The sequence below is a fragment of the Pseudophryne corroboree genome, chromosome 1 (assembly GCF_028390025.1).
Source record: "Pseudophryne corroboree isolate aPseCor3 chromosome 1, aPseCor3.hap2, whole genome shotgun sequence".
Taxonomy (NCBI): Eukaryota; Metazoa; Chordata; class Amphibia; order Anura; family Myobatrachidae; genus Pseudophryne; species Pseudophryne corroboree.
The window spans coordinates 1057647598-1057673788 of NC_086444.1; the positions used below are offsets into that span (position 1 = coordinate 1057647598).

The 26191-nt window shown below is 47.7% G+C and overlaps 1 protein-coding gene across 2 annotated transcripts in view; it reads left to right on the plus strand.

Annotated features, from left to right (window-relative positions):
* LOC134925262 (uncharacterized) overlaps positions 1-26191 on the plus strand; it is a 212545-nt gene that overhangs the window by 88686 nt on the left and 97668 nt on the right. For both annotated transcript variants that reach the window (XM_063920904.1, XM_063920905.1), the window contains exon 8: positions 7813-7877. In XM_063920904.1, the coding sequence (XP_063776974.1) occupies positions 7813-7877 (65 nt within the window). The remainder of the gene's footprint in view (positions 1-7812; positions 7878-26191) is intronic.

Consider the following 26191-nt stretch of genomic DNA (forward strand, 5'->3'; position numbering starts at 1 on the left):
TTTCAGAAGAAGATGGTGGTCCACAGTGTCAAAAGCAGGTCAAGAAGAATAAGCAGAGAGTAGTGGCTCTTAGATTTGGCTGCATGGAGGTCATTGCAGACTTCTGTGAGGGCAGTTTCAGTAGAGTGGAGAGAACAGAAACCAGACTGGAATGAGTCAAGCAGTGAGTGGGAGGAAAGAAAGGCAGTGAGGCAGTTATATACAATATGCTCAAGGAGTTTGGAGGCAAAAGGGTGGAGAGAAATGGGTCGGTAGTTGGAGAGGGTGTTTGGATCAAGGGTAGGTTTTTTTAAGAATAGGGGAGACAAGAGCATGCTTGAAGGCAGAGGGGACAGTGCCTGATGAGAGGGAGAGATTTAGAAGGTGGGCAGGATGAGAACAAGCAGAAGGCGATAGGTAAGGGAAGAGGTGGGAGGGGATAGGGTGAAGTGGTGAGGTGGTGGGAGGGGAGGAATGGATGAGGGCCATGACTTCCTCACCAGATACATGGGAGAAAGATGTCTGAGTTGGTGAGAGGGAAGGGGAGGGGTGGTAAGGTACGGGTCATGGCTGGTTGCTGATGTGGGATGTGATGTCCTGACTTATGGAGTCAATCTTGGAAGTAAAATAAGTGGCAAAGTCAAGAGCAGACAACGAGGATGGGAGAGGAGGTGGTGGTGGGCAGAGGAGAGAGTTGACAGTGGCAAAGAGGTGCTGGGGGTTGGAAGACTGGGAGGAGATGAGAATTTTGAAGTATGATTGTTTAGCGAGGGAAAGGGCAGCACTGAAGGATGAGAGCATAAGTTTGAAGTGGAGGAAGTCTGCCTTAGAGCGTGATTTCCTCCACTGTCGCTCGGCAGTACGTGAGCATTTTTGAAGATATCTGGTGCATTTGGTGTGCCAGGGTTGAGGTGTTGATCTGCGAGGGTGAATAGTGGTTGGTGGAGTGAAAGAGTCAAGAGCACAAGTAAGGGATGCATTGTATAGGGATGTGGCGGGGAGGATAGGGATGAGGTGTCAATAGCCTCAGTGTTACACTTAGTAATGGTAGCCTTAGGAGGGAGAGATGGGGAAGCAGAGATAGATAAGTTGAAAGAGAGCAGGTGGTAGTCAGAGAGGGGAAAAGGGGAGTTGGAGAAATTATAAATATTGCAACGGTGAGTTAAAATAAGATCTAGTGAGCTCCCGTTCACATGGGAGGGTGAGGAGGTCCACTGGGAGAGACCAAGTGAAGAGGTGAGGTTAAAGAGTTTAGAGGCAGGTGATTTTGTGGGGTTATCGATAGGGATGTTGAAATCACCTAGGATTATGGAGGGAATGTCAGAAGAGAGGAAGTGAGGTAGCCAGGAAGCTCTTACAGTCATTTGATAACTACATAAAATAGGAGCGTATATAGCCAGGGCAGTAGAGAGCCTGGCTGGGCCCAGGTACTTTTCTGGGGGCATGGCCTAATCACAGGAGGTGTGGCCATGCACCCTTAGAACATAATACACACAAAATAGTATTTTAAGCTCTTCCGTGGCCATCCCCTTCCTATACTTTCTCCCAGAGGTGCCATCTTTTCAGCAATGTCTTTGGAAACATGGAACCTGAACATGCTTTAGCAGAGACTCTATCACTATGTCACAATATTTGCTATCTTCTTCACATGCATCATATTTCCAAAAGAAACATGGGTAGGTGGAGCGCTGCACCATGGCAGAAAAGCTGCATACAGGCCCCCGTCTCCTTTAAAATGCCCCAGCCCCTATACGGTATTGGGGATTCCAGAATTTCATAAGTTGCTGGTGCCACTGGAGAAGTCATATAGGTGAGAGTGAGGGGTGGTTACTAGAGATGAGATGAGACTAGGCACAGGTCAGAGGAAGATCTAAGAAGGAGAGAGAGAGTATTTTAATATGAAATATATGAAGGTGTTGTGATGTTGAGGGTTTCAGGGGTAAGGGAGAGTAATCTGAAATAGATTCTGGAGGACTCAGGGAACCATTATAGGGACTTGCAAGGTGGTGCAGCAAATGAGGCAGAATGATATAGGAGGAACAGTCTTGCAGTTGAATATTTTAAAGTGGGGGTAGATGGGTTGGTGGAATGCCAGATTTCAGGAGGTTGCAGTACTCAAGACTGGAGCTGAATGAGTGGGTAAGAGTTTTGGTAACATCTTGGGGGAGTAAAAAGATTGGAACATTCCTACTAAATAAATAAGCTTTAATTCAGCCCACAACAAAGCAATTAATGTAGTTTTGAAAAGTGCAAAGGGCACATATATAAGGGTGTTTGGTGATTGCTGCCATGAACGGGGAAGGGGGTGCGCCTAAAACATTACTAGAGTGGACCTTTAACTGATCCCACACTTCCAGTCAGACATTAGATGAAGACTAATTATAGGGTGACAAATCCATAAATGGCATGCATCTACAAATCAGATAAGTACAGTAGGTACATTTGTGGCTCCACAGCATTGGATGCAGTCTTGTGGCGTGTGCACGGACTCCTTGTGTTTTTGTTTTTGTTTCCAGGGATCCTGGTTTCCTCTTACGACCCAAACAGTAGGTGGGAGTATATGACTGGTAGAGCAGAATCTGAACACATGTTCTTATAGTACAGTTCACTCTGCATTACATAATACTTGCCTACATTAGATTTCTCCTCTCTGGGACACGCTGCAGGAGACTTGGGAGGGGGCAGACTGTGACATCATCAAGCCCCGCCCCCACATACGGTACGATTTGCGTCATTTTAACCCCTTCCCCAGTCGACGGACCCACGAATATGGGAGATTATCTCTCCATCCTGCCCGCATCACTAGGGTGCGAGCAGGATGTGGGAGACCGGCCTTCTCTTCCGGGGGTGCGGGGGGCTACCTAAAAAAACGGTTGCCTCCAGCAGCTTCCGGGAGAGTAGGCAAGTATGCACTACATAAAGAGTTTATATAAAAGATATTTCGGAAAATAGAATGTGTTTCAGAAGTGCACTCGGTGTATCTATAAAGGGTGCAGGGTTTGTGGCGCCCTCTTCCATGTGATATATTCAGACAGTTCATGCGGTTATAGTAAAGACTCTGGTACTGTGCCAGAGACTTTGGCCCATCTTTCTCACACCTGGGAGGTAACTCAAAAGTAAGTTTCCCTATAGCAGGAAAAAAAATAAAAGATATGCATAGTATTTTATATAATGCAATGGTACCCGGCACTCACATAAAGTGGTTAACAGTCCCGGTGCCCTCACCAGAGGCGGATTGGCCATAGGGCTTACAGGGAAGATTCCCGGTAGGCTGACGCAACCGCGGGGCCTGTTTTGTTTGAGGACATGTGGTACTATTTGTAGACATAATGAATAAGATGCAAAATAATTTGCATATATGAAAATGACTTTGCCACTTAGCCTGTGATTGCAGATGATCTAGTGTATGCTCTGTCTGCCTGCTTGGCTGACATATAAGATTGAGTGAATAGTGATTGGGATACGGTTGGTGTAATAAGCAAGAAAATATATCTTTCTAAAGAATTATATTGTTTCCTAAATTCTAAAGGTGTATCATATAATGTGCTCATAATATTTAACTTTATTTCCTTTTCAATTCCCCCTTGATGCTGGACATCCCCACTATCTGGAAAGTCTTGGGAGGAGGGTGCTGCTGCCATGGCCCATGGCTAGACCTTACACCTCTGGTGCTGCCCATGTGGGGCCACTAGTGCAAATTTTCCAGGGCCGCTTTTTGTTCCCAATCCGCTCCTGGCCCTCACGTTAGTTCCTTATTAGGTATAGTATTTTATGTACATACTTTTAGCTGCTTCTCAACATAATCACCATTAAGATTTGAACACTTGACACCAGTTTTTCAATACCAGTAGTGTAGAAAAATACGTACTTGGATCACAGCCATGATTTTATCTCATCATCACTGTTGAAACTTTTGCCGCCCCAGTTTCCTTTGATGGTGCACGGCCTAGAAAGTATGGTAGATGACAAAAATTTTCTGACCAAATTTTGGGGGTCATTCCGAGTTGATAGCTCGCTAGCTACTTTTTGCAGCGCTGCGAGCAGATAGTCGCCGCCTATAGGGGAGTGTATTTTCGCTTTGCAAGTGTGCGAACGCTTGAGCAGCCGAGCTCTGCAAAAACATTTTGTGCAGTTTCTGAGTAGGTCTGAACTTACTCAGACCAGACACGATCACTTCAACCTGTCTGGTCCCGGAATTGACGTCAGACACCCGCCCTGCAAACGCTTGGACTCGCCTGCGTTTTCTCAAACACTCCCAGAAAACGGTCAGTTGACACCCATAAACGCCATTTGTGGGTGGTAACATGGCATTTGTGGGGAGTGGTTGGGAAACGCACACGTGTCATGGCCGTTTTCGAGGCGTGTATCTCACGTCATCTGTGAATGCTGCATTCAAAAATATGACACCCGGTGTGACTGCATTCTCAGTGATTTGAGTATGCTGGGGTCAACCCTGTTGATGGTGCTAATTTTTTATGTATGCACTGTGATTCTGCTAATGCATATGCAGATTTGTGAATGCAGCGGTGGGCATCTTTTATCCTTTCTGGGCGTCTCTCCACATGCGATTTTTAGCAATAGCAGATTTATGAAAATCGCTCTCTTAGCCTCAATAGTGATCCATAGTTAATTAGGCCCAAAAACCGTATTAAACTGTAGCATGTACTATGCAATTGGACATGTTTTGCAGTTGGATTTTTGTATTTACCAAAAATCGCAAACAGATGGTTATCGACCGCCTGCGCTCCGCATGTGTGCAGAGGTTCACTATGCGATCGCAGTCTGATTGACGAGCAGTCGGGGGCAGTGACGTGGCATTGGTGGGTAGTGGTGCAGGAAATGCAGGCGTGTCATGGGTGTGTTTTGGGACGGCCAGATGACAGGAAACATGGCGGTGGTGCGCCTGCATAAGCAGCTTGGCTGTGTATACAGGGGTTTACCTCTATTTCCTGATTTCTGCGTTGCAATCATTTAAAATGCGATCGTAACACAGGGTGACACTACACATGCTGGGCGGCTTTACCCTGTACTGGGCGGACCCCAGCATGTGATTTTATCAGTAGCAGTTTTGCTTGTTTAGCAAAACTGCTACTGAGTCTGAATAACTCACTATGGGGGTCATTCAGATCTGATCGCTGCGGTGTGTTTTCGCACAGCGGGCGATCAGGTATTAAATGCCAATGCGTATGCACCGCAATGCGCATGTGCGTTGGACAACAACAACGGGCATCGCCAATATTCCATTCGCACGGGCGTACACAAGGTAATTGACAGGAGGAAGCCGTTTGTGGGTGGCAATTGACCGTTTACTGGGAGTGTCCGGAAAAACGCAGGCTTGTCCCAGCGTTTTCAGGGAGGGTGCCTGACGTCAGCTCCGGCCCCGATCAGCCTGTTCCCAATGCACTGAAGGAGTAAGTCCTGGGCTGCTCACACACTGCACAAAAGTGGATTTTAGCAGCTCATCGTACACATGGGATCGCACACTTGCATGGTGAGTTTACACTCCCCCTGGAGGCGAGGACTATCTGAACGCAGGACAGCAAAATTAGCAGCCCAGCGATCAGATCTGAATTACCCCCTATGTTTCCAACATACCCAACATAGCATCCCTCCAAGCCACAAGCTACTAGCAGAACAGTTTTTTTTTCTCGGTGATAGGGAAACTTACTTTTGGGATAATGTTGCATATGTTCTGGGTGCAAGCAGGGTCGTATTAACAGCATTGCTGATCCTGGTCAAAGCAATGTACTCTACCCACCCTCTACTCTACCCACCCATTCATGCAAATAAATTAACAAAATAATAACTTACCGCTCCTGCAGACCCGCACTTTCCTTGCCACTCTGTGTAACTCTGTGTCACAATCAGATACAGTGCGGGTTGGACACAGTGCTGGTCGGATACAGTGCCGGTTACAGTGCACTGTATACGGCACTGTGGGCCTAATTCAGTTTCAGTTGTAGAAACTACAACTCTTTTCTTTAACATGCGGGGGGCTGCCCAGCACAGGGCAAGGCAGCCCCACATGATGGGTCCTGCTCCCCTCAAACATGCGAGCACATCGCTATACAGCGATGCACTCGCATGATTAAGGCAGCCCAGGCTGCAACTGCGTGTGACATCACACAGTCGCCAAGGCATGCCCCAGCAACAGTCCAAACACACCTGCATTGTCTGAATCGCCCCCCTTTAACGGAACATTGACTCCCACAAAATTGAGCATCCACGCCCCATTCTCACCCCCTTCCAGAATAGCCAAATAACGATTTCAGCACTTTTGCGTCTCAATCTGAATCAGGCCCTATATAAGACCCACACTGTATCCAACCCGTACTGTGTCTGACCTGCACTGTATCCAACCTGCACTGTATCCGACCTGCACTGTAACTCGCCCTGTTTCTGACCCATATTGTATCCTAAGTGCACTGTATACAACCTGCACTGTATCCTGCACTGTATATGACGCACAGTGTATCTGACCTGCCCTGTAACATGCACTGTATCCGACCTGCCCTGTATCCAACATGAACTGTATCCCACATTGTATCCGAGGTACAGTGAGGTGGTCAAAATTGACTGGAAATGACTGGAAAGTTATGTTATTGAGGATAAAATACTGTAGAAACAAAAAAGAGGCACAAAATATATGATTTTAGCTGTTTTATCATTTATTTATTTTTTAAAGTACAGATATAAAACCAAAAGATGTCAGGTGGTTTTGGCAAAACCAAAACCCGACAGAGAATTAGAACCAAAAACAAAACCAGCAAAGCTGGGCCGGTGCGCATCTCTATTGGTAAAACAGGATTACCTGTTGGGGGCAGCTCAGATACAGTTCAATCATTTGAAAATTGGAGATACATTTTAGTGCCCAGAATTGTTTGTTTTTTTCCCTGTGTGCACTAAATTTACCAAATTTACAATCGTTGTTTTACTATGTTTTTTTGCCTATGCCATCCTTCTTGCTGTAGAATGGGATTATGATTAGAGCAGCATCAGCAATGGTCAGTGAAGGTAGGAGGTGATGCACACAGGGTTTACCCAGGAGTATGCCTCTGAGTGCTTAAATTGCATAAACTGTCTGCCGTGTCCTTTACCCCATTAAAAAGTTGGTTGATGGCGTTACAAACTGGTCAATTAAAATAGAACATACAGGCTTTTGTATTATGTTCTGTTCTAAAGTGCTTTGTTTGTTCACCTAATTATTCATAATTAATGTTAAAAGTGTATTGTCAGACTACTCCTACTTATATCTCCTGGGCAGTATGGATGGTGTAATAGCATTACTGCATTGCAGCACTGAGGTCATGGGTTCGATTCCCACCATGGCCCTGTGTGGAGTTTGTATATTCTCCCTGTACTTGCGTGGGTTTCCTCCCACACTCCAAAAATATACTGGTAGATTATTTGGATTCTAACAAAATTAGCCATAGCATGAATGTGTGTACCATGCTTGCCTACTCTCCCAGTATGGCTGGGAGGCCATTAATAGTAATAGCAGCATTACACAGCGGGGAGCATGGCTTAAATGGCGTGATCCATCAGCCACGCACCCACCTCACCTCCGCCCTGCCCCTGTTCTGACTCTGGCCCGCCCCCTCTGCTCCTCACATTACTGCCCCGCCCCCTGCTGAGCCGACCTTGCTGCTCTCTCCCGGGGAGAGCAGCCATAAAGTCGGTAAGTATGGCGTGTACATGTGATAGGGAATATAGATTGTATGCTCCACTGGGACAGGGACTGATGTTAATGGCCAAATATTCTCTCTGTAAAGCACTGCGGAATATGTGTGCGCTATATAAATAACTGGTAATAAATAATATCTTGACTTTCAGGCATTCAATGAGATCCTATCTGTGAAGGTCCAAGAAGAGCACTCAGGCTTATGTGACTTCTTAAGGTAATGCTTTTTGATTTTGCAAAGCAAATAATTGCAATTTAATCCATTCTATCTAAAAAGCAAGGTCTAGAACCTGTAAGGTAATGCACATTAACTTACCTACATATAATGAATGAATATAATATTTACAAATTGCAGCATCTATTAGTTTTACATACATTCTGGTTAAAATAATTGTATTAAACATTCTGCCTGTCCTAAGTTAGTTAAATATACTGCAGGGATATATGTGACAACATGTAAAATGTCAAATAAATTTATGAGTTAAATGTAATTTATGTGCATGCTTTTAGAAATATATCAATATTTTATATATATATATATATATATATATATATATACTAGGTGCTTCATCGCGCCCTACGGGCGCTCTTCACACCGTCGCAAGGGGCTACGCCCCCTTAACCCTTGCATGCCTTTCTGGGGTTCAATATTTGTGTTATATGGAGTATCACCTGCATTCCTTTGTTAGTGGTTAAATATTGCACAATGAAAGGGTGTGCGATGGTGAAGGAGGCGCAGCCCCTTGCGACGGCGTGAACAGCACCTGCAGGCCACAATGTACAGAATGTAGCGGGTCCGGGGGGTACTGCGGATGGTGTCTGTAGATGCTGCGGATGGAGGGGGGGCGGAAGTGGGGGTGGGGCCCGGATGGGGAAGGGTTGGGAGGTGCTGCGGGTGGGGGAGGGGCAGAGGAGTGGGGGATGCAGATGGGGGAGGGGTCCGGAGGCACTGCAGGTGGGGGAGGGGCAGGGGTGCCATGGGTGGGGGAGGGGCAGGTGTGGGGATGTTGCAGATGGGTTAAGGGTTCCGGAGGTGCTGTGGGATGGGAAGGGGCGGGAGTGCCGCTGGTGGAGTAGGGGTCCGCAGGCGCCATGGGTAGGGGAGGGGCAGGTACGGGTGTTGTGGCGGATGGGGAAGGAGGTCCGGAGGTGCTGCAGGTGGTGGTGGGGCAGGTGCGGGGGGTGCCATTGGTGGGGGAGGGGTGGGTGAGGGGGGGACCGCGGATGGAGGAGGGTGTCTGCAGATGCTGCGGGTGGAGGGGGGCAGGTGTGGGGGAGACATATAAGGGGGGTGAATGGTGGAGGGGGCCTGGAGATTGCTGGGGGTGGTGAAGGGGCGGAGGAGTGGGAGCCGTGGGTGGTGTAGGGGGTCTGGAGGCACAGCATGTGGGGGAGGGGTGGAGTGCCGCATGTGGTGGAGGGGAAGGTGCGGAGGTGTGGTGCATTGGGGAGAGGTCTGGAGGTGCTGCGGGTACTGTACCTGCCAAAAAGGTAGTTGGAGGGTATGCAGTAACAGGGCCAGGACAGGGGTGACAGGGTCAGAACAGGGTTGACTGGGCCAGGACAGGGGTGACAGGGTCAGAACAGGGGTGACAGGGTCAGAACAGGGGTGACGGGGCCAGGACAGGGGTGACGGGGCCAGGACAGGGGTGACGGGGCCAGGACAGGGGTGACGGGGCCAGGACACGGGCGACAGGGCCAGGACAGAAATGACAGGGACAGGATAGGGGTGACAGGGTCAGTGTAGGTGCGGCAGGACCAGGACAGGGGTGACAGGGCCAGTATAGGGTTGACAGGGCAAGCACAGGGGTGACAGGGCCAGGATAGGGGTAGCAGGGCCAGCATAAGGGTGACAGGGCCAGGATAAGGGTGAAAGGGCCAGGATAAGGGTGAAAGGGCCAGGATAAGGGTGGCAGGTCAAGGCCAGGGGTGACAGGGACATGACAGAACACAGGGCACGGGAGAGATTGGTATTAGGGACAGAACAGTGGTGACAGACAGATGTGTCTTACCGGAGTCACTGCTGCTGGCTGCTGCTGTTCCACTCCAACCTGTTGGGATCTGCTGCTGGTGGAGACTTGGCATGGCTGACTCTCTTAGGCTGTAGTCCTGCTTCCTCTGCCCGTCCGCATCACTCCCCCCCTCCTCAGTCACACACCGCAGACCTCGCGCAGCTGCCGGGCACTGTGGTAAGGTGAGACTGGGAGTGACTGGTTAGCCCCCAGGAGATGCTGCGGCTGGAGGGAGGAGGGGGTCATAGCATGCACGTGGCGCAGACCTCACGGCTGCTGGGCACTATGGTAAGGGGAGACTGGGAGTGACTGGTTAGCTCCCAGGAGACGCTGCTGCTGGAGGGAGGAGGGGGTCAGAGCCTGCAAGCAGCGCGGACTTCTGCAGCGCTACCCGCCGGCTAAAGTGTGTGAAGGAGCTGGGCGCACCTCACTGCGGGTGGCAGCGCTGCAGCTAGCGGTGGGGTTGCCGGGGCTGGAGATAACAGAGGCAGTACGGAAAGTGCACAGCGGCTGGTGACCCACAAAACTACAGCTAAGAAGCGTGGAGTGTGCCAGAAAGTGACGCTCCTCCCCGCCAGAGAGACCCTGCTGAGTATGCTGATGTGGGGGTCAAGTATTTCATATCCCCTCACACACCCCCATACCCCCCAAATGCATACCTCCCAACTTTAGCCGCTTGCAAAGAGGGACACACGCGCGGCTAAGCCGCGCGCGCCCCCGAAAAAGGGGCATGGCCTATGGGAAGGGGGCGTGGCCTCACGGGAGGACCCGCGATCGCGAGCCACGCCCCCGATTTAGTAATTGAGGGGGCATGCCCAGCGCTCCGTGAGCTGCTGGCATGCCCTCTCTCCCTCTGTCTGGACTGAATAGACGCTGTGCGCATGCGCACAGCGTCTATTCATCGCTGCTCTGCTAAGCAGAGCAGCGCGTGCAGGAGCCTCCCAACTGCCCCCCCCACCGCGGGACACTGCGGCCCGCGGGTGGGACAGCGGGACAGTCCCCAAAAAACGGGACTGTCCCGCGAAAATCGGGACAGTTGGGAGGTATGCAAATGTCCCAATTTTCGCGGGACAGTCCCATTTTTTGGGGTCTGTCCCGCTGTCCCACCCGCGGGTCGCAGTGTCCTGCGGTGGGGGGGGGGCAGTTGGAAAGCTCCTGTACTCGCTGTTCTGCTTAGCAGAGCAGCGGTGAATAGTGGAGACAGAGGGAGAGGGGGCATCAGGGGGTACGGATTAAGGGGGGGTTCCAGCAGCAGAGCCGGATTAAGGGGGGGGGGCAGGCGGTATGTACCGTTGGCCCCACAGTTTTAGGGGTCCCCCCGGCTCGAGTAGCTCTATCCCAGCTCAGAAGCTCCCCCAGCAACAACGGCAGCATTGTGCTACAGTCAGCACACGCTGCTGCGTATTGGCAGGTCTGTGGTGTTGCAGGGAGGCAGCAGTCTCCCTGCTTTCTTCTGCCTGTGCGGGTGTGTAGGGGGAGCGACCACCTCCTCTGGATTTAGCCCTAGCTGAGGGGCCAAAATTCCATAAAAAAAATAATCACGGAATTTGCATAAGGGGGCGTGGCCTCACGGGCGCGATTAGGCCACGCCCCCAACCCCACAGCAGGCACAGCAATGAGATAGGGCTCCCCTGTCTCAAGTACCCTGTGCCCCCCGGACTCATAATCAGCCCCTGGGGGCATGCCAGCAGCTCACAGAGCGCTGGGCATGCCCCCTCACTGACGAAAACGGGGGCCCTCCCGTGAAGCCACGCCCCCTTTTCGCTGTGTGTGTGTGTGTGTGTGTGTGTGTGTGTGTCCCTCCTTCTGCCTGAAGAAAGCTCATGAAGAAAGCTGGGAGGTATGCACTCCTGCCTGTGCCATGTCCATACTATCTGCTTCTGCAGCTGCTCCTAGTGTCCTATAGATTTGGCCAGATCTGTGACTCATTTGACTAACTCCGCCCACTGTTGTGACTCCGCCCAGCGTTAGCAAATGAATCACAAAATCACAGATCTGGGCTATTATATAGGAGATTAGTCATGTGCACCGGACATTTTTTCGGGTTTTGTGTTTTGGTTTTCGATTCGGTTCCGCGGCCGTGTTTTGGATTCGGACGCGTTTTGGCAAAAACCTCCCTGACATTTTTTTGTCGGATTCGGGTGTGTTTTGGATTCGGGTGTTTTTTTACAAAAACCCCTCAAAAACAGCTTAAATCATAGAATTTGGGGGTAATTTTGATCCCATAGTATTATTAACCTCAATAACCATAATTTCCACTCATTTCCAGTCTATTCTGAACACCTCACACCTCACAATATTATTTTTAGTCCTAAAATTTGCACCGAGGTCGCTGGATGACTAAGCTAAGCGACTCAAGTGGCCGACACAAACACCTGGCCCATCTAGGAGTGGCACTGCAGTGTCAGACAGGATGGCACTTAAAAAAAATAGTCCCCAAACAGCACATGATGTAAAGAAAAAAAGAGGCGCAATGAGGTAGCTGTGTGACTAAGCTAAGCGACCCAAGTGGCCGACACAAACACCTGGCCCATCTAGGAGTGGCACTGCAGTATCAGACAGGATGGCACTTCAAAAAAATAGTCCCCAAACAGCACATGAAGCAAAGAAAAAAAGAGGCGCAATGAGGTAGCTGTGTGACTAAGCTAAGCGACCCAAGTGGCCGACACAAACACCTGGCCCATCTTGGAGTGGCAATGCAGTTTTCTAGCGAGAGGATGAGTGCTTCCATCCTCATGTGAAGCTGAACCACTAGCCATGAACATAGGCCAGGGCCTCAGCCGTTCCTTGCCACTCCGTGTCGTAAATGGCATATTGGCAAGTTTACGCTTCTCCTCAGACGCTTTTAATTTTGATTTTTGGGTCATTTTACTGAACTTTTGTTTTATGGATTATACATGCTCTCTACTATGACATTGGGCATCGGCCTTGGCAGACGACGTTGATGGCATTGAATCGTCTCTGCCATGACTAGTGGCAGCAGCTTCAGCACTAGGTAGAAGTGGATCTTGATCTTTCCCTATTTTACCCTCCACATTTTTGTTCTCCATTTTTTAATGTGTGGAATTATATGCCAGTAATATTATTATATCAATCGCAATGGCCTACTGTACTGTACTACTATATATACTGGTGGTCACCAAAACGCTGCACTATACTACTATATACTGCTCACAACAATGCATCACAGATATGGATACTAGAAGTGACACAGAGCTGCAAGATACAGCAATGGCGTACTGTACTGTACTACTATATATACTGGTGGTCACCAAAATGCTGCACTGTACTACTATATACTGCTCACAACAATGCAGCACAGATATGGATACAAGAAGTGACACAGAGCTGCAAGATACAGCAATGGCCTACTGTACTGTACTACTATATATACTGGTGGTCACCAAAATGCTACACTGTACTACTATATACTGCTCACAACAATGCAGCACAGATATGGATACTAGAACTGACACAGAGCTGCAAGATACAGCAATGGCCTACTGTACTGTACTACTATATATACTGGTGGTCACCAAAATGCTGCACTGTACTACTATATACTGCTCACAACAATGCAGCACAGATATGGATACTAGAAGTGACACAGAGCTGCAAGATACAGCAATGGCCTACTGTACTATACTACTATATATACTGGTGGTCACCAAAAATGCTGCACTGTACTACTATATACTGCTCACAACAATGCAGCACAGATATGGATACTAGAGTGACACAGAGCTGCAAGATACAGCAATGGCCTACTGTACTGTACTACTATATATACTGGTGGTCACCAAAATGCTGCACTGTACTACTATATAGTATATACTGGTCACACAACAATGCAGCAGATATTGAGCACTTATCAGGATACTAGAACTGAGTCTGACACGGAGCTGCAAGATACAGCAATGGCCTACTGTACTGTACTACTATTAATATACTGGTGGTCACCACAATGCAGCACACTGAGCACAGATATTGAGCTTTTCAGGCAGAGAATGTAGCCACGTCCTCTCCGCTCAATCTACAATGCACGAATGAAAATGGCGGCGACGCGCGGCTCTTTATATGGAATACGAATCTCGCGAGAATCCGACAGCGGGATGATGACGTTCGGCCTCGGTCGGGTTAACCGAGCAAGGCGGGAAGATCCGAGGCTGCCTCGGACCCGTGTAAAACACGTGAAATTCGGGGGGGTTCGGGTCTCGACGAACCGAACCCGCTCATCTCTAGTTTAAGTGCACCACCGTAGGATGGCTATGCATATAGACTAGCGAAAAGGTGTTATTTGGTTTGATGTCAATAATTATATTTTAATGATTTCAAGTAATGTATTTTGGGAAACTGAATTGCAATTGCTTATATGTTAAATAGAGTTATTGCATAGTCTAACTCAAAGGGTATACAAAGAGAGTACATAATGTCAGTTGCAAATAAACTTAACATAAACGGTAATTATTTGTCAGTAGGTGTTTTAACAAATTCTAACATAGTACTGTAGTGTTATGTCTTGTATGCTAATAGCTCTTAAATGCCAAGTATAATCATTTATGTTGCAGCCAGAAGAAGTGACACAGAGCAATACATTTGTTTCTTTTCAATGGTGTGTACATTTGTGGAAATAAATTAATGTCAATTTACGGATGTACATCATAGTTGCCTACCTTCCCTCATTCTGCAGGAGACTCCCTGAAATAGAAGCAATCTCCCTCACTCCATGAATAGTCCAGCAATCTCCCTGATTGCACCTGACCCCCATTATGTACAGTAGCTATTACATTCTTGGGGGAAAAAAGAAATCAGAGATACATACATTCATATGGGCTCATCAGTGCCATTTCCCTGCATTGGTTATAGGGCACAATGATCCCTATGGCTACATACATTTGAAATAAGGTTTCTCGTGGCCACTTACAGTATATGGAACCTCTTGTAAAACACAATATACAAACAAATCCTGAAAAATATCAGTGTAATTTCTTCAATAATAGATCTTACTAACTTTGGAGCTCATTTACATTTGGATGTAAGTCATTTTCATGACATGCATCTCCGATGTAGCAGTACACGCCCGCACTGATAGGTGTTACTTTCACATCTCCCTGAAATGCTTTTGGAAAAGTAGGCAAATATGATGTACATACTGTCAAAGTAATAGGTAATAAAAGATATTAGCAGGGGGTGTTCCCAAGTGTGCTCCAATAGACTACAGACATTTTTAAGGCTTGAGTGGAGGCACATATATATTAGTTACCCCTAGGAAAGTGAGAAGGGGTTTTATCTGCATACATTTTCTTTATGTACTTAGTTTCTGTAAAATTAATGGAGGAAGTTTTGCTATAAGGAACGCAAGAGGACACAATAGGGCTTTAGGAAGGGCCGTTACTGGCGTGGTGCGACACATGCCACCACACAGGGCACTGCAAGAAAGGAGGCTCTGTTCTGCTACACATGTCAGCTTTCTGTTTAATCAATCTCACTTGCAAACTCCTCCTCTTTAATTTCTGGGATCAACTGGCAACCCCCATCTCCCCCTAAGCATCTTCAGTCACACACTGTATTTAAGCCACACATTTCAAAATACTCTTATACTTCCCATATAGGAGCAAATAACTCCATGAGCAATGTGTCTGACTGCAACATTGAAGGTCATGGATTTGAATCTTGGGTATGACAGTATTTTGAAATGTGTGCTTTAAATAAAGGAGGATGTGACTGAAAGTCCTGGGTATGACTATTAAGAAATGCGTGATTTAAAATGAAGGATAGTGTAACTAAATGACAAAGAGCTCTCAAATTAAGTGCATAAATAATGGTATAAGAGGATTAGTGTCCAAATCCATTTTCTTGAGAGATTTTTTTTATTTACTATTATTTATAAACAGTTATTTTTATAGTGCACACATATTCTGCAGCACTTTACAGAGAATATTTGGCCATTCACATCAATCCCTGCCCCAATGAAGTTTATAATCTATATTCCCTACCACATGTACAGGCACACATAGTCACGCTAGGCAGAGCCAGATTGGGAAGGGGGGGGGCATGGGGGTAAGTACCCTGGGCCCCCCTTTCTAAAAGGGCCCCCCTGCACCCACACACAGATCGGACCTCCGATTTGTGGCGCTGCGCTTCCGACGGCTCTCCATAGGTTGCCATGGCAACCTAACAGCCGTGGCGTCGGCGCCGCATAGAAGTGCAGGACAGCTGAGCGACGGCTCAGCTGTCCAATGGAGTATAAACTAAAGGTGCAGCCTGCGGCTCACTCATTGGCTGGGCGCGCAGGCTGCAGTGCAGGGTAGAAGTGTGGACTGTGTGGAGCTGCCAGCGGAAGGTGCGTGAGTGAAAGAAGGAGCTCTCACTCTCCTGTCACTTTCAGCCTGCCAGCAGCAGAGAAAAAAGTAAGCTGGCTGTATTGGATTTTTTTCCCATTTTTTGTCTTGTTAAATTGGAATGTATGGTTCTGTTTTGTGATGGTTTGGTGTGTATGTGTTTGTGTGCATGTTTATACAGATACTGTATGTATGTATGTATGCATGTATGTATGTATGTACATACATATATGTGTGTGTATATATATATATATATATATATATATGTGTGTGTGTGCATATATACATATATGTGTGTGCATATATACATACATAATATGTGTGTGTGTGTAGAAGTAAACATATACTGTATATGCATGTGTATATGTATGTGTATAATATATATATATATATATATATATACAGTGGAAAACAGCGGCACTCAACAGACTGTAGAATCAAATATGTAGCCTTTATTACGGTCCTACGCCGTTTCGGGGTGATCCCCCGTCTTCAGGGACAAGCAATACAAACTTACATACAAAAAGACACATCTAATATACCCTAACAAACAAGTGTTAACAACGCTCACCTGTCCGGCGCTGCCAATTCCGCCGCGTCCAGCCGCTGAACTCGCGGGTCCCAGAGTAGTGACGTCATCTGGCCGCGCCGGACTCGGAGAGCCAATGAAAGGACGTTTCCAGGTGTTGCTAAGAGACACATGACAACCTAAACAAACAACAGTGCATGTTAAACGATCAGTGTGAATACGTCCTGAGGTGCAACTATATTAAAACTTTAAAAACATCGGGTGTCAGTTGCTAATAACTGGGACAAGACTGAATCCTAACATGTATAATAACATGTATAATATACAATGATAAATAATGCAAAATAGATGTAGTTAACCCGTTACCGGGCTCCTTTAGTTCTATAGCATATAATAATTAACAATAATACTGAGCCAGCAATAATAAGCAACTTCAATCTGGAAGGGGAAAAATGCCTGTCAAAAAATAGATTATAATGGTGTTAATATAATGAATAGATTATAGAAAACACTGCAATCCCAGTGTTTCATTTAAACCTCCTGGGGATACTGTATTCAATACATGTATCCATCTACTTTCTCTCTGTAGTAAGATCCTGTTACGATCTCCTCCTCTGTGGTGTTGGGGAACATGATCTATAATAATAGCTCGTAAACTTGCTACATTATGTTTCGCTACTAAACAATGTCGGGCCAGTGGTTGTTCACTGGTACCTTTTTCTTTAGCCTGTTTTATAGCACTTCTGTGAAGGGCCATTCGTTCTCGGAATTGCCGCTGTGTCTTGCCGACATACGCAAGTCCACAGGGGCATTTCAACATTAAAACGACATGAGTGGTCGTGCACGTCACCCTATGTCGTATTTTGAAGATTTTACCTGTGTGAGGATGACTAAACATTGAGCAAGTAAGTAAGGTATTACACGTTGAGCAACCCAAACAACGAAAACACCCCACTTTCGGGCGTAAAAAGTGTGTCTGTTGTTGTCTGGTAAGGGGAAACACATCCAATTTAACTACCCTATCAGCTATGTTAGGGCCCCTCGTATAACTGGGTAGTACCCGAGAGCCCAACAATGCCGGTAATGTATGGTCAGTATTTACTATTGGCCAAAAGTTTCTTGACCTGTTTAGTAATTGTGGTAGTAGCTGCTGTGTAGTTATTGACCCACGGTATTCTGCGGGTCTCTCGATTTGTGTCACCCTCATCTGATGATTTCAACAACGTTTCCCTAGTCAGAGCCATGACCTTGTTTTTACTGGTCAACAGTTCACAACGTGGATAACCCCGCTGTTCAAATTTATGTACCATCTGGTCCAAAGTGGGTTCCACCTGTTCTGGATCTGAAATAATTTGTTTGGCTCTTAGGAATTGTGATTGTGGTAATCCCTTACGTAATGATACCGGGTGGGAGCTCGTATAGTGCAAAAATGAATTGCGGTCAGTTAATTTAGTGTATAGGGCCGTGTGTAATCGGCCTTCGTAATACCTGATTGTCACATCCAGATATTGAATCTCTACTGAGGACATCTGGTATGTGAATTGTACTGGACTCCCAGTTTGGTTGTGTGTCTCCAACAATTGCTCCAATTGTTCTCGTGTACCCTGCCACAAGATGAGAAGATCATCTATGTACCTCTTGTATAGGTACATAGAAGAAACCAATGATGGATCAAACAGTGTACTCTCAATAGTATACATAAAGGCATTAGCGTACGATGGGGCCACTGGGGACCCCATCGCACAGCCTAGTACCTGCAGGTATATGCGACCATTAAAAGTGAAATAATTACGAGTTAAGACCAAAGTCAACAATTTCAAGAACAAATCTATCGATGGACCTAAATAGAGAGGGTTATCAGTGATAAGCCGACGAACAGCCTCCACACCTGCATCATGTGGGATGCAGGTGTAGAGACTAGTTACGTCAGCACTACACAGTATCAAATCATCTGGTGGTTTATCCAGTGTTTGTAAAGTTACCAGTAAAGCTGTCGTATCTTTTAAATATGATGGAATTGCCTGGATACATGGATTCAAATATGCATCTAAAAAGATAGCTATTGGATAATATAAAGAATGCCTGGCTGACACAATAGGGCGGCCAGGTGGATTATCCAATGATTTATGTACTTTTGGTACTGTATAAAACAGTGGAATCTTTGGATAATCCACTGTCATTGCCCGTTTTTGTTCTGCAGATAAAATCCCTGATGTAGTGGCTTGTGTCAACACATCATCCAACTCCTGTTTAAACCGTATAACACAAGGTGAGCGTTGTTAACACTTGTTTGTTAGGGTATATTAGATGTGTCTTTTTGTATGTAAGTTTGTATTGCTTGTCCCTGAAGACGGGGGATCACCCTGAAACGGCGTAGGACCGTAATAAAGGCTACATATTTGATTCTACAGTCTGTTGAGTGCCGCTGTTTTCCACTGTATGCAAAGGACGACACACATCCTCAGATGGCACCACAGCAAGTATTTCTTCCTTGTAAGGAGTGCCGAGCCTGACTGCAGCAAGCATATATATATATACTAGGTGCTTCATCGCGCCCTACGGGCGCTCTTCACACCGTCGCAAGGGGCTACGCCCCCTTAACCCTTGCATGCCTTTCTGGGGTTCAATATTTGTGTTATATGGAGTATCACCTGCATTCCTTTGTTAGTGGTTAAATATTGCACAATGAAAGGGTGTGCGATGGTGAAGGAGGCGCAGCCCCTTGCGACGGCGTGAACAGCACCTGCAGGCCACAATGTACAGAATGTAGCGGGTCCGGGGGGTACTGCGGATGGTGTCTGTAGATGCTGCGGATGGAGGGGGGGCGGAAGTGGGGGTGGGGCCCGGATGGGGAAGGGTTGGGAGGTGCTGCGGGTGGGGGAGGGGCAGAGGAGTGGGGGATGCAGATGGGGGAGGGGTCCGGAGGCACTGCAGGTGGGGGAGGGGCAGGGGTGCCATGGGTGGGGGAGGGGCAGGTGTGGGGATGTTGCAGATGGGTGAAGGGTTCCGGAGGTGCTGTGGGATGGGAAGGGGCGGGAGTGCCGCTGGTGGAGTAGGGGTCCGCAGGCGCCATGGGTAGGGGAGGGGCAGGTACGGGTGTTGTGGCGGATGGGGAAGGAGGTCCGGAGGTGCTGCAGGTGGTGGTGGGGCAGGTGCGGGGGGTGCCATTGGTGGGGGAGGGGTGGGTGAGGGGGGGACCGCGGATGGAGGAGGGTGTCTGCAGATGCTGCGGGTGGAGGGGGGCAGGTGTGGGGGAGACATATAAGGGGGGTGAATGGTGGAGGGGGCCTGGAGATTGCTGGGGGTGGTGAAGGGGCGGAGGAGTGGGAGCCGTGGGTGGTGTAGGGGGTCTGGAGGCACAGCATGTGGGGGAGGGGTGGAGTGCCGCATGTGGTGGAGGGGAAGGTGCGGAGGTGTGGTGCATTGGGGAGAGGTCTGGAGGTGCTGCGGGTACTGTACCTGCCAAAAAGGTAGTTGGAGGGTATGCAGTAACAGGGCCAGGACAGGGGTGACAGGGTCAGAACAGGGTTGACTGGGCCAGGACAGGGGTGACAGGGTCAGAACAGGGGTGACAGGGTCAGAACAGGGGTGACGGGGCCAGGACAGGGGTGACGGGGCCAGGACAGGGGTGACGGGGCCAGGACACGGGCGACAGGGCCAGGACAGAAATGACAGGGACAGGATAGGGGTGACAGGGTCAGTGTAGGTGCGGCAGGACCAGGACAGGGGTGACAGGGCCAGTATAGGGTTGACAGGGCAAGCACAGGGGTGACAGGGCCAGGCTAGGGGTAGCAGGGCCAGCATAAGGGTGACAGGGCCAGGATAACGGTGAAAGGGCCAGGATAAGGGTGAAAGGGCCAGGATAAGGGTGGCAGGTCAAGGCCAGGGGTGACAGGGACATGACAGAACACAGGGCACGGGAGAGATTGGTATTAGGGACAGAACAGTGGTGACAGACAGATGTGTCTTACCGGAGTCACTGCTGCTGGCTGCTGCTGTTCCACTCCAACCTGTTGGGATCTGCTGCTGGTGGAGACTTGGCATGGCTGACTCTCTTAGGCTGTAGTCCTGCTTCCTCTGCCCGTCCGCATCACTCCCCCCCTCCTCAGTCACACACCGCAGACCTCGCGCAGCTGCCGGGCACTGTGGTAAGGTGAGACTGGGAGTGACTGGTTAGCCCCCAGGAGATGCTGTGGCTGGAGGGAGGAGGGGGTCATAGCATGCACGTGGCGCGGACCTCACGGCTGCTGGGCACTATGGTAAGGGGAGACTGGGAGTGACTGGTTAGCTCCCAGGAGACGCTGCTGCTGGAGGGAGGAGGGGGTCAGAGCCTGCAAGCAGCGCGGACTTCTGCAGCGCTACCCGCCGGCTAAAGTGTGTGAAGGAGCTGGGCGCACCTCACTGCGGGTGGCAGCGCTGCAGCTAGCGGTGGGGTTGCCGGGGCTGGAGATAACAGAGGCAGTACGGAAAGTGCACAGCGGCTGGTGACCCACAAAACTACAGCTAAGAAGCGTGGAGTGTGCCAGAAAGTGACGCTCCTCCCCGCCAGAGAGACCCTGCTGAGTATGCTGATGTGGGGGTCAAGTATGGCATATCCCCTCACACACCCCCATACCTCCCAAATGCATACCTCCCAACTTTAGCCGCTTGCAAAGAGGGACACACGCGCGGCTAAGCCGCGCGCGCCCCCAAAAAAGGGGCATGGCCTATGGGAAGGGGGCGTGGCCTCACGGGAGGACCCGCGATCGCGAGCCACGCCCCCGATTTAGTAATTGAGGGGGCATGCCCAGCGCTCCGTGAGCTGCTGGCATGCCCTCTCTCCCTCTGTCTGGACTGAATAGACGCTGTGCGCATGCGCACAGCGTCTATTCATCGCTGCTCTGCTAAGCAGAGCAGCGCGTGCAGGAGCCTCCCAACTGCCCCCCCACCGCGGGACACTGCGGCCCGCGGGTGGGACAGCGGGACAGTCCCCAAAAAACGGGACTGTCCCGCGAAAATCGGGACAGTTGGGAGGTATGCAAATGTCCCAATTTTCGCGGGACAGTCCCATTTTTTGGGGTCTGTCCCGCTGTCCCACCCGCGGGTCGCAGTGTCCTGCGGTGGGGGGGGGGCAGTTGGAAAGCTCCTGTACTCGCTGTTCTGCTTAGCAGAGCAGCGGTGAATAGTGGAGACAGAGGGAGAGGGGGCATCAGGGGGTACGGATTAAGGGGGGGTTCCAGCAGCAGAGCCGGATTAAGGGGGGGGGGGCAGGCGGTACGTACCGTTGGCCCCACAGTTTTAGGGGTCCCCCCGGCTCGAGTAGCTCTATCCCAGCTCAGAAGCTCCCCCAGCAACAACGGCAGCATTGTGCTACAGTCAGCACACGCTGCTGCGTATTGGCAGGTCTGTGGTGTTGCAGGGAGGCAGCAGTCTCCCTGCTTTCTTCTGCCTGTGCGGGTGTGTAGGGGGAGCGACCACCTCCTCTGGATTTAGCCCTAGCTGAGGGGCCAAAATTCCATAAAAAAAATAATCACGGAATTTGCATAAGGGGGCGTGGCCTCACGGGGCGCGATTAGGCCACGCCCCCAACCCCACAGCAGGCACAGCAATGAGATAGGGCTCCCCTGTCTCAAGTACCCTGTGCCCCCCGGACTCATAATCAGCCCCTGGGGGCATGCCAGCAGCTCACAGAGCGCTGGGCATGCCCCCTCACTGACGAAAACGGGGGCCCTCCCGTGAAGCCACGCCCCCTTTTCGCCGTGTGTGTGTGTGTGTGTGTGTGTGTGTGTGTCCCTCCTTCTGCCTGAAGAAAGCTCATGAAGAAAGCTGGGAGGTATGCACTCCTGCCTGTGCCATGTCCATACTATCTGCTTCTGCAGCTGCTCCTAGTGTCCTATAGATTTGGCCAGATCTGTGACTCATTTGACTAACTCCGCCCACTGTTGTGACTCCGCCCAGCGTTAGCAAATGAATCACAAAATCACAGATCTGGGCTATTATATAGGAGATATATATATATATATACTGGATGCGGGCAGCGCATCTGTTAACTAGAAGTAAAGTCCCGGTGTCCTCTGGAGGTACTCCCACTGATGAGCCCATATACAACACCCATGGACAGCGACACTTGGGTAAAAAAATCCACAAACTGCAGAATACTGCAACGTTTCGATGTCGTCAGGCACATGTGCCTGACAACGATGTACTTAATACATCGAAATGTTGCAGTGTTCTGCAGTTTGTGGATTTATTACCGAAGTGCCGCCGTCCATGAGTGTTATATATACATATTATATACAGTATACATACTGTAGTCAAAACATCAGACAAGCAGCGGCACTTGGAAATGTAGTCAAAAAATTAACAGTGTGTTTAATACATCACTTCAATCAATAAACATTTCGGGACCCAGCGGACCCTTTGTCAAGGCGATATATTAAACACACTGTTGATTATTTGACTACATTTCCAAGTGCCGCTGCTTGTTTGATGTTTTGACTACAAATTCCACCTGATGGCACCGGAACAGATATACCTGCAGTAAGGAGTAAGGGTGAGTACCGGTTCAATCTGATATATATATATATATATATATATATATATATATATAATAATTCACCTGCTTCCTTGTTAGGGGCCATGCTGTTTGAAGTGCCCTGGGCCCCCCATAGCCTTAATCCGGCTCTGACGCTAGGTTAAATTTTGTTGGGAGCCAATTAATTTAAGATTATATATTTGGATTGTGGGAGGAAACCGGAGCACCTGGAGGAAATCACACAAGGAGTGCTGTGAGGCAGTAATACTAACCATCCGTGCTGACCTGTTCTTTAAGTATAGGTGTTCTATAAATATATATACAGTATACTGTATTTCATGTGGGAATTGCATCATAGCAAGTGCTTTCACTGGGCGCCAGTGCTCGCCTTATGTCCCTGTTTGAAAAATATACGGGGGCCAATGCTTTTTATGGCCGAGAGCAACAAAATGCCTAGTTACGGCTTGGGTGTGGATTAATAGATCTACACTAAAAAGGTCTACAGTCAGTAGGTCTACCACTAATGGTAGACATGCATTAGGTCGACAGTATCAAAAGGTCAACATAGAATAGGTAGACAGTAGGAAAGGTCAACAGGGTCAAAAGGCCGACATGGAAATGGTCGACACAAAAGGTAGAAATTTTTTGGGGTGTTTTTTAATTTTCTGCCACAAACAAGCTCCATTAGTGTACTGAGTCCCCTCGCATGGCTCGCTTCTCTCGCCATGTTTCGGGCAAGGTTACTATTCACAATCGTAGTCCACATGAATGGTAAAGTATGAAAAAGTTGAAAAAAAATAATAAAAAAACTTTTGACCCTGTCGACCTTTTGATCCTGTTGAACTGCCTACCTTTTTACATGTCGACCTAATGCATGTCTACCATTAGTGGTAGACAGGGGCGTCTTAAGCGAGGAGGGGGCCCATGTGTAGACTCCGGGTGGGCCCCCTCTTCTGCATGGCGCCATAGACTCCGACATTGTTCCGGAGCCTACTGCGCATGTGCAGGTCTCTGGAAACATGGCGCCCACCATGTTCCGGAGACAAAATTTAAACTGCACATGTGCGGCGGACATTTTGGAGGAGATTTTTTTGTGCGACGGATGTGGCTGCAGCGCCCGACGCTGGACTTTGGAGAGGTGAGTACTAAAATATGGGTACAATGTGTGTGGGGTGGTGGACCCAGCGGCCCATGTGCACCGCACACATTGCACCCATGATAGAAACGCCAGCGGTGGTAGACATATTGACTGTAGACCTTTTTAGTCTATAGTCCGGCTTTAGACATACTTAAGATATGGTGTATCATATTCACTGCTTACCATAAACATTGTTCCTGGTAACACTACTAACTTAATATTACACGCAGTCAGTAAAACCATAGCAGTAAACTATGATAGTAACTTACTGGATTGCAAACTAAGGGGTCTATTAGAATTCTGAATGTATTTTTTTTATGCTCAGTGTGGCAATAAAAATTTCACTTACTGCTACACTTTAACAAAAACAAATTGCCAAAATAGCTGGCTTGGAGTAGTGGTAGTGTACAACTTACTGCTTAGTCGAATCGGTGTTAAGGCTTTAGTTTTGCTAATAAAAAATACAAATACATTCAAATGATTGCCAGGTGCAATGTATCTTACACTATCACGCAAGTACTGGGTGAATATACAAACTCCCTAACTGTGTGGAGTTTGTATATTCTCCCCGTACTTGCGTGGGTTTCCTCCGGGTACTCCGGTTTCCTCCCACAATCCAAAAATATACTGGTAGGTTAATTGGCTTCCAACAAAAAAATTAACCCTAGCTTGAATATGCGTGCGTGTACATGTGGTAAGGAATATAGATTGTAAACTCCATTGGGGCAGGGACTGATGTGAATGGACTATTATTCTCGGTAAAGCGCTGCGGAATATGTGTGCGCTATATAAATAACTGGTAGTAATAATAATAATAATAATAATTATAATAATAATAATAATAATAATAATAATAATAATATCACTGGTGTTGACTCTGGAAAATTCACATTGTGTAAAAAGTAAAAGTTGCATCAAAGACCATATAAGACACAACAACTGAGCAGGCACAAAGAAAATGTGTTTCTTATGCTAGTAGACAAATGCTACCTGATCATCCATAAGACTATGAATGTTTTCCCAAATCTGATTTCCCAGTGAAAAGAGTATCTATCGGGGAGATTTAAACTATTACTTAGTTGCGAATGAGCCTGTGACAAGTTGAATTGTTCAGCATTACAAAGAGCGGACACTGAATTTGTGCAGCAATCCCCGCAAGTTTCTCAAGGTTCCTTTTAGCTGTCAGCATCATTACGTTACAACTTTTCCATAAATAAGCTTTAAAACCTAAATTAATAAGGCAGTTTGTGCAGTTACTGCTTATACAGTAGCTGTGATTTGTTCTACTATACATGCCTGAATAAAAATGAACACTAGATGGCAATCTAATGATCTCTAAAAGCTAGTGAAAAAAAAGGTTTCTGTTTACTGAGTGAGAGGAACCGCAAACAGCAACCACTGATATTAGTATAATGGTGAATGACTTCCGACAATAATAACAAAAATATTGCCTTTTATTTGTTATTCTGCATAAAATATACACATGAAATACGTCACTTGTAAATGTGTGTTATTTTATGCTTGAGAAAATTGTTCAGAATAAATCTAATTTTAAGTGTACTGTGTATAAAAAACAGCAAGTTTTCCATTACAGTACTGTATCTGAGCAATCTAATATAGACTTTTTGTAATAATACATTTTTCATATTAAAATGTGTATCAGTTACCAACTGGGTATACAATGTGCTTTTTTAATTCAATAGTAAGATTCAGTTTTATAAGTGTCATTACAGGTGAATATTTAATACAAAGTTTCTTGTCAATTTTGATGGTAACATCTGATGAATGAAGCTCTTAATGAAAAATAAAGGATGGTTTCACTTTTAGTGTAATTTGGCCTTATATATATAATTCACTGGCCTTATATACATAATATATAATAATTTGGCCTTGTATATATAATTCACAGTTAGAGTTTGGCAGTGGTACTTCTACTGTTGAATGATGACTTTCAGATTATTTAGGTACCTGCTAGCCAACTGATCACACATCACTGC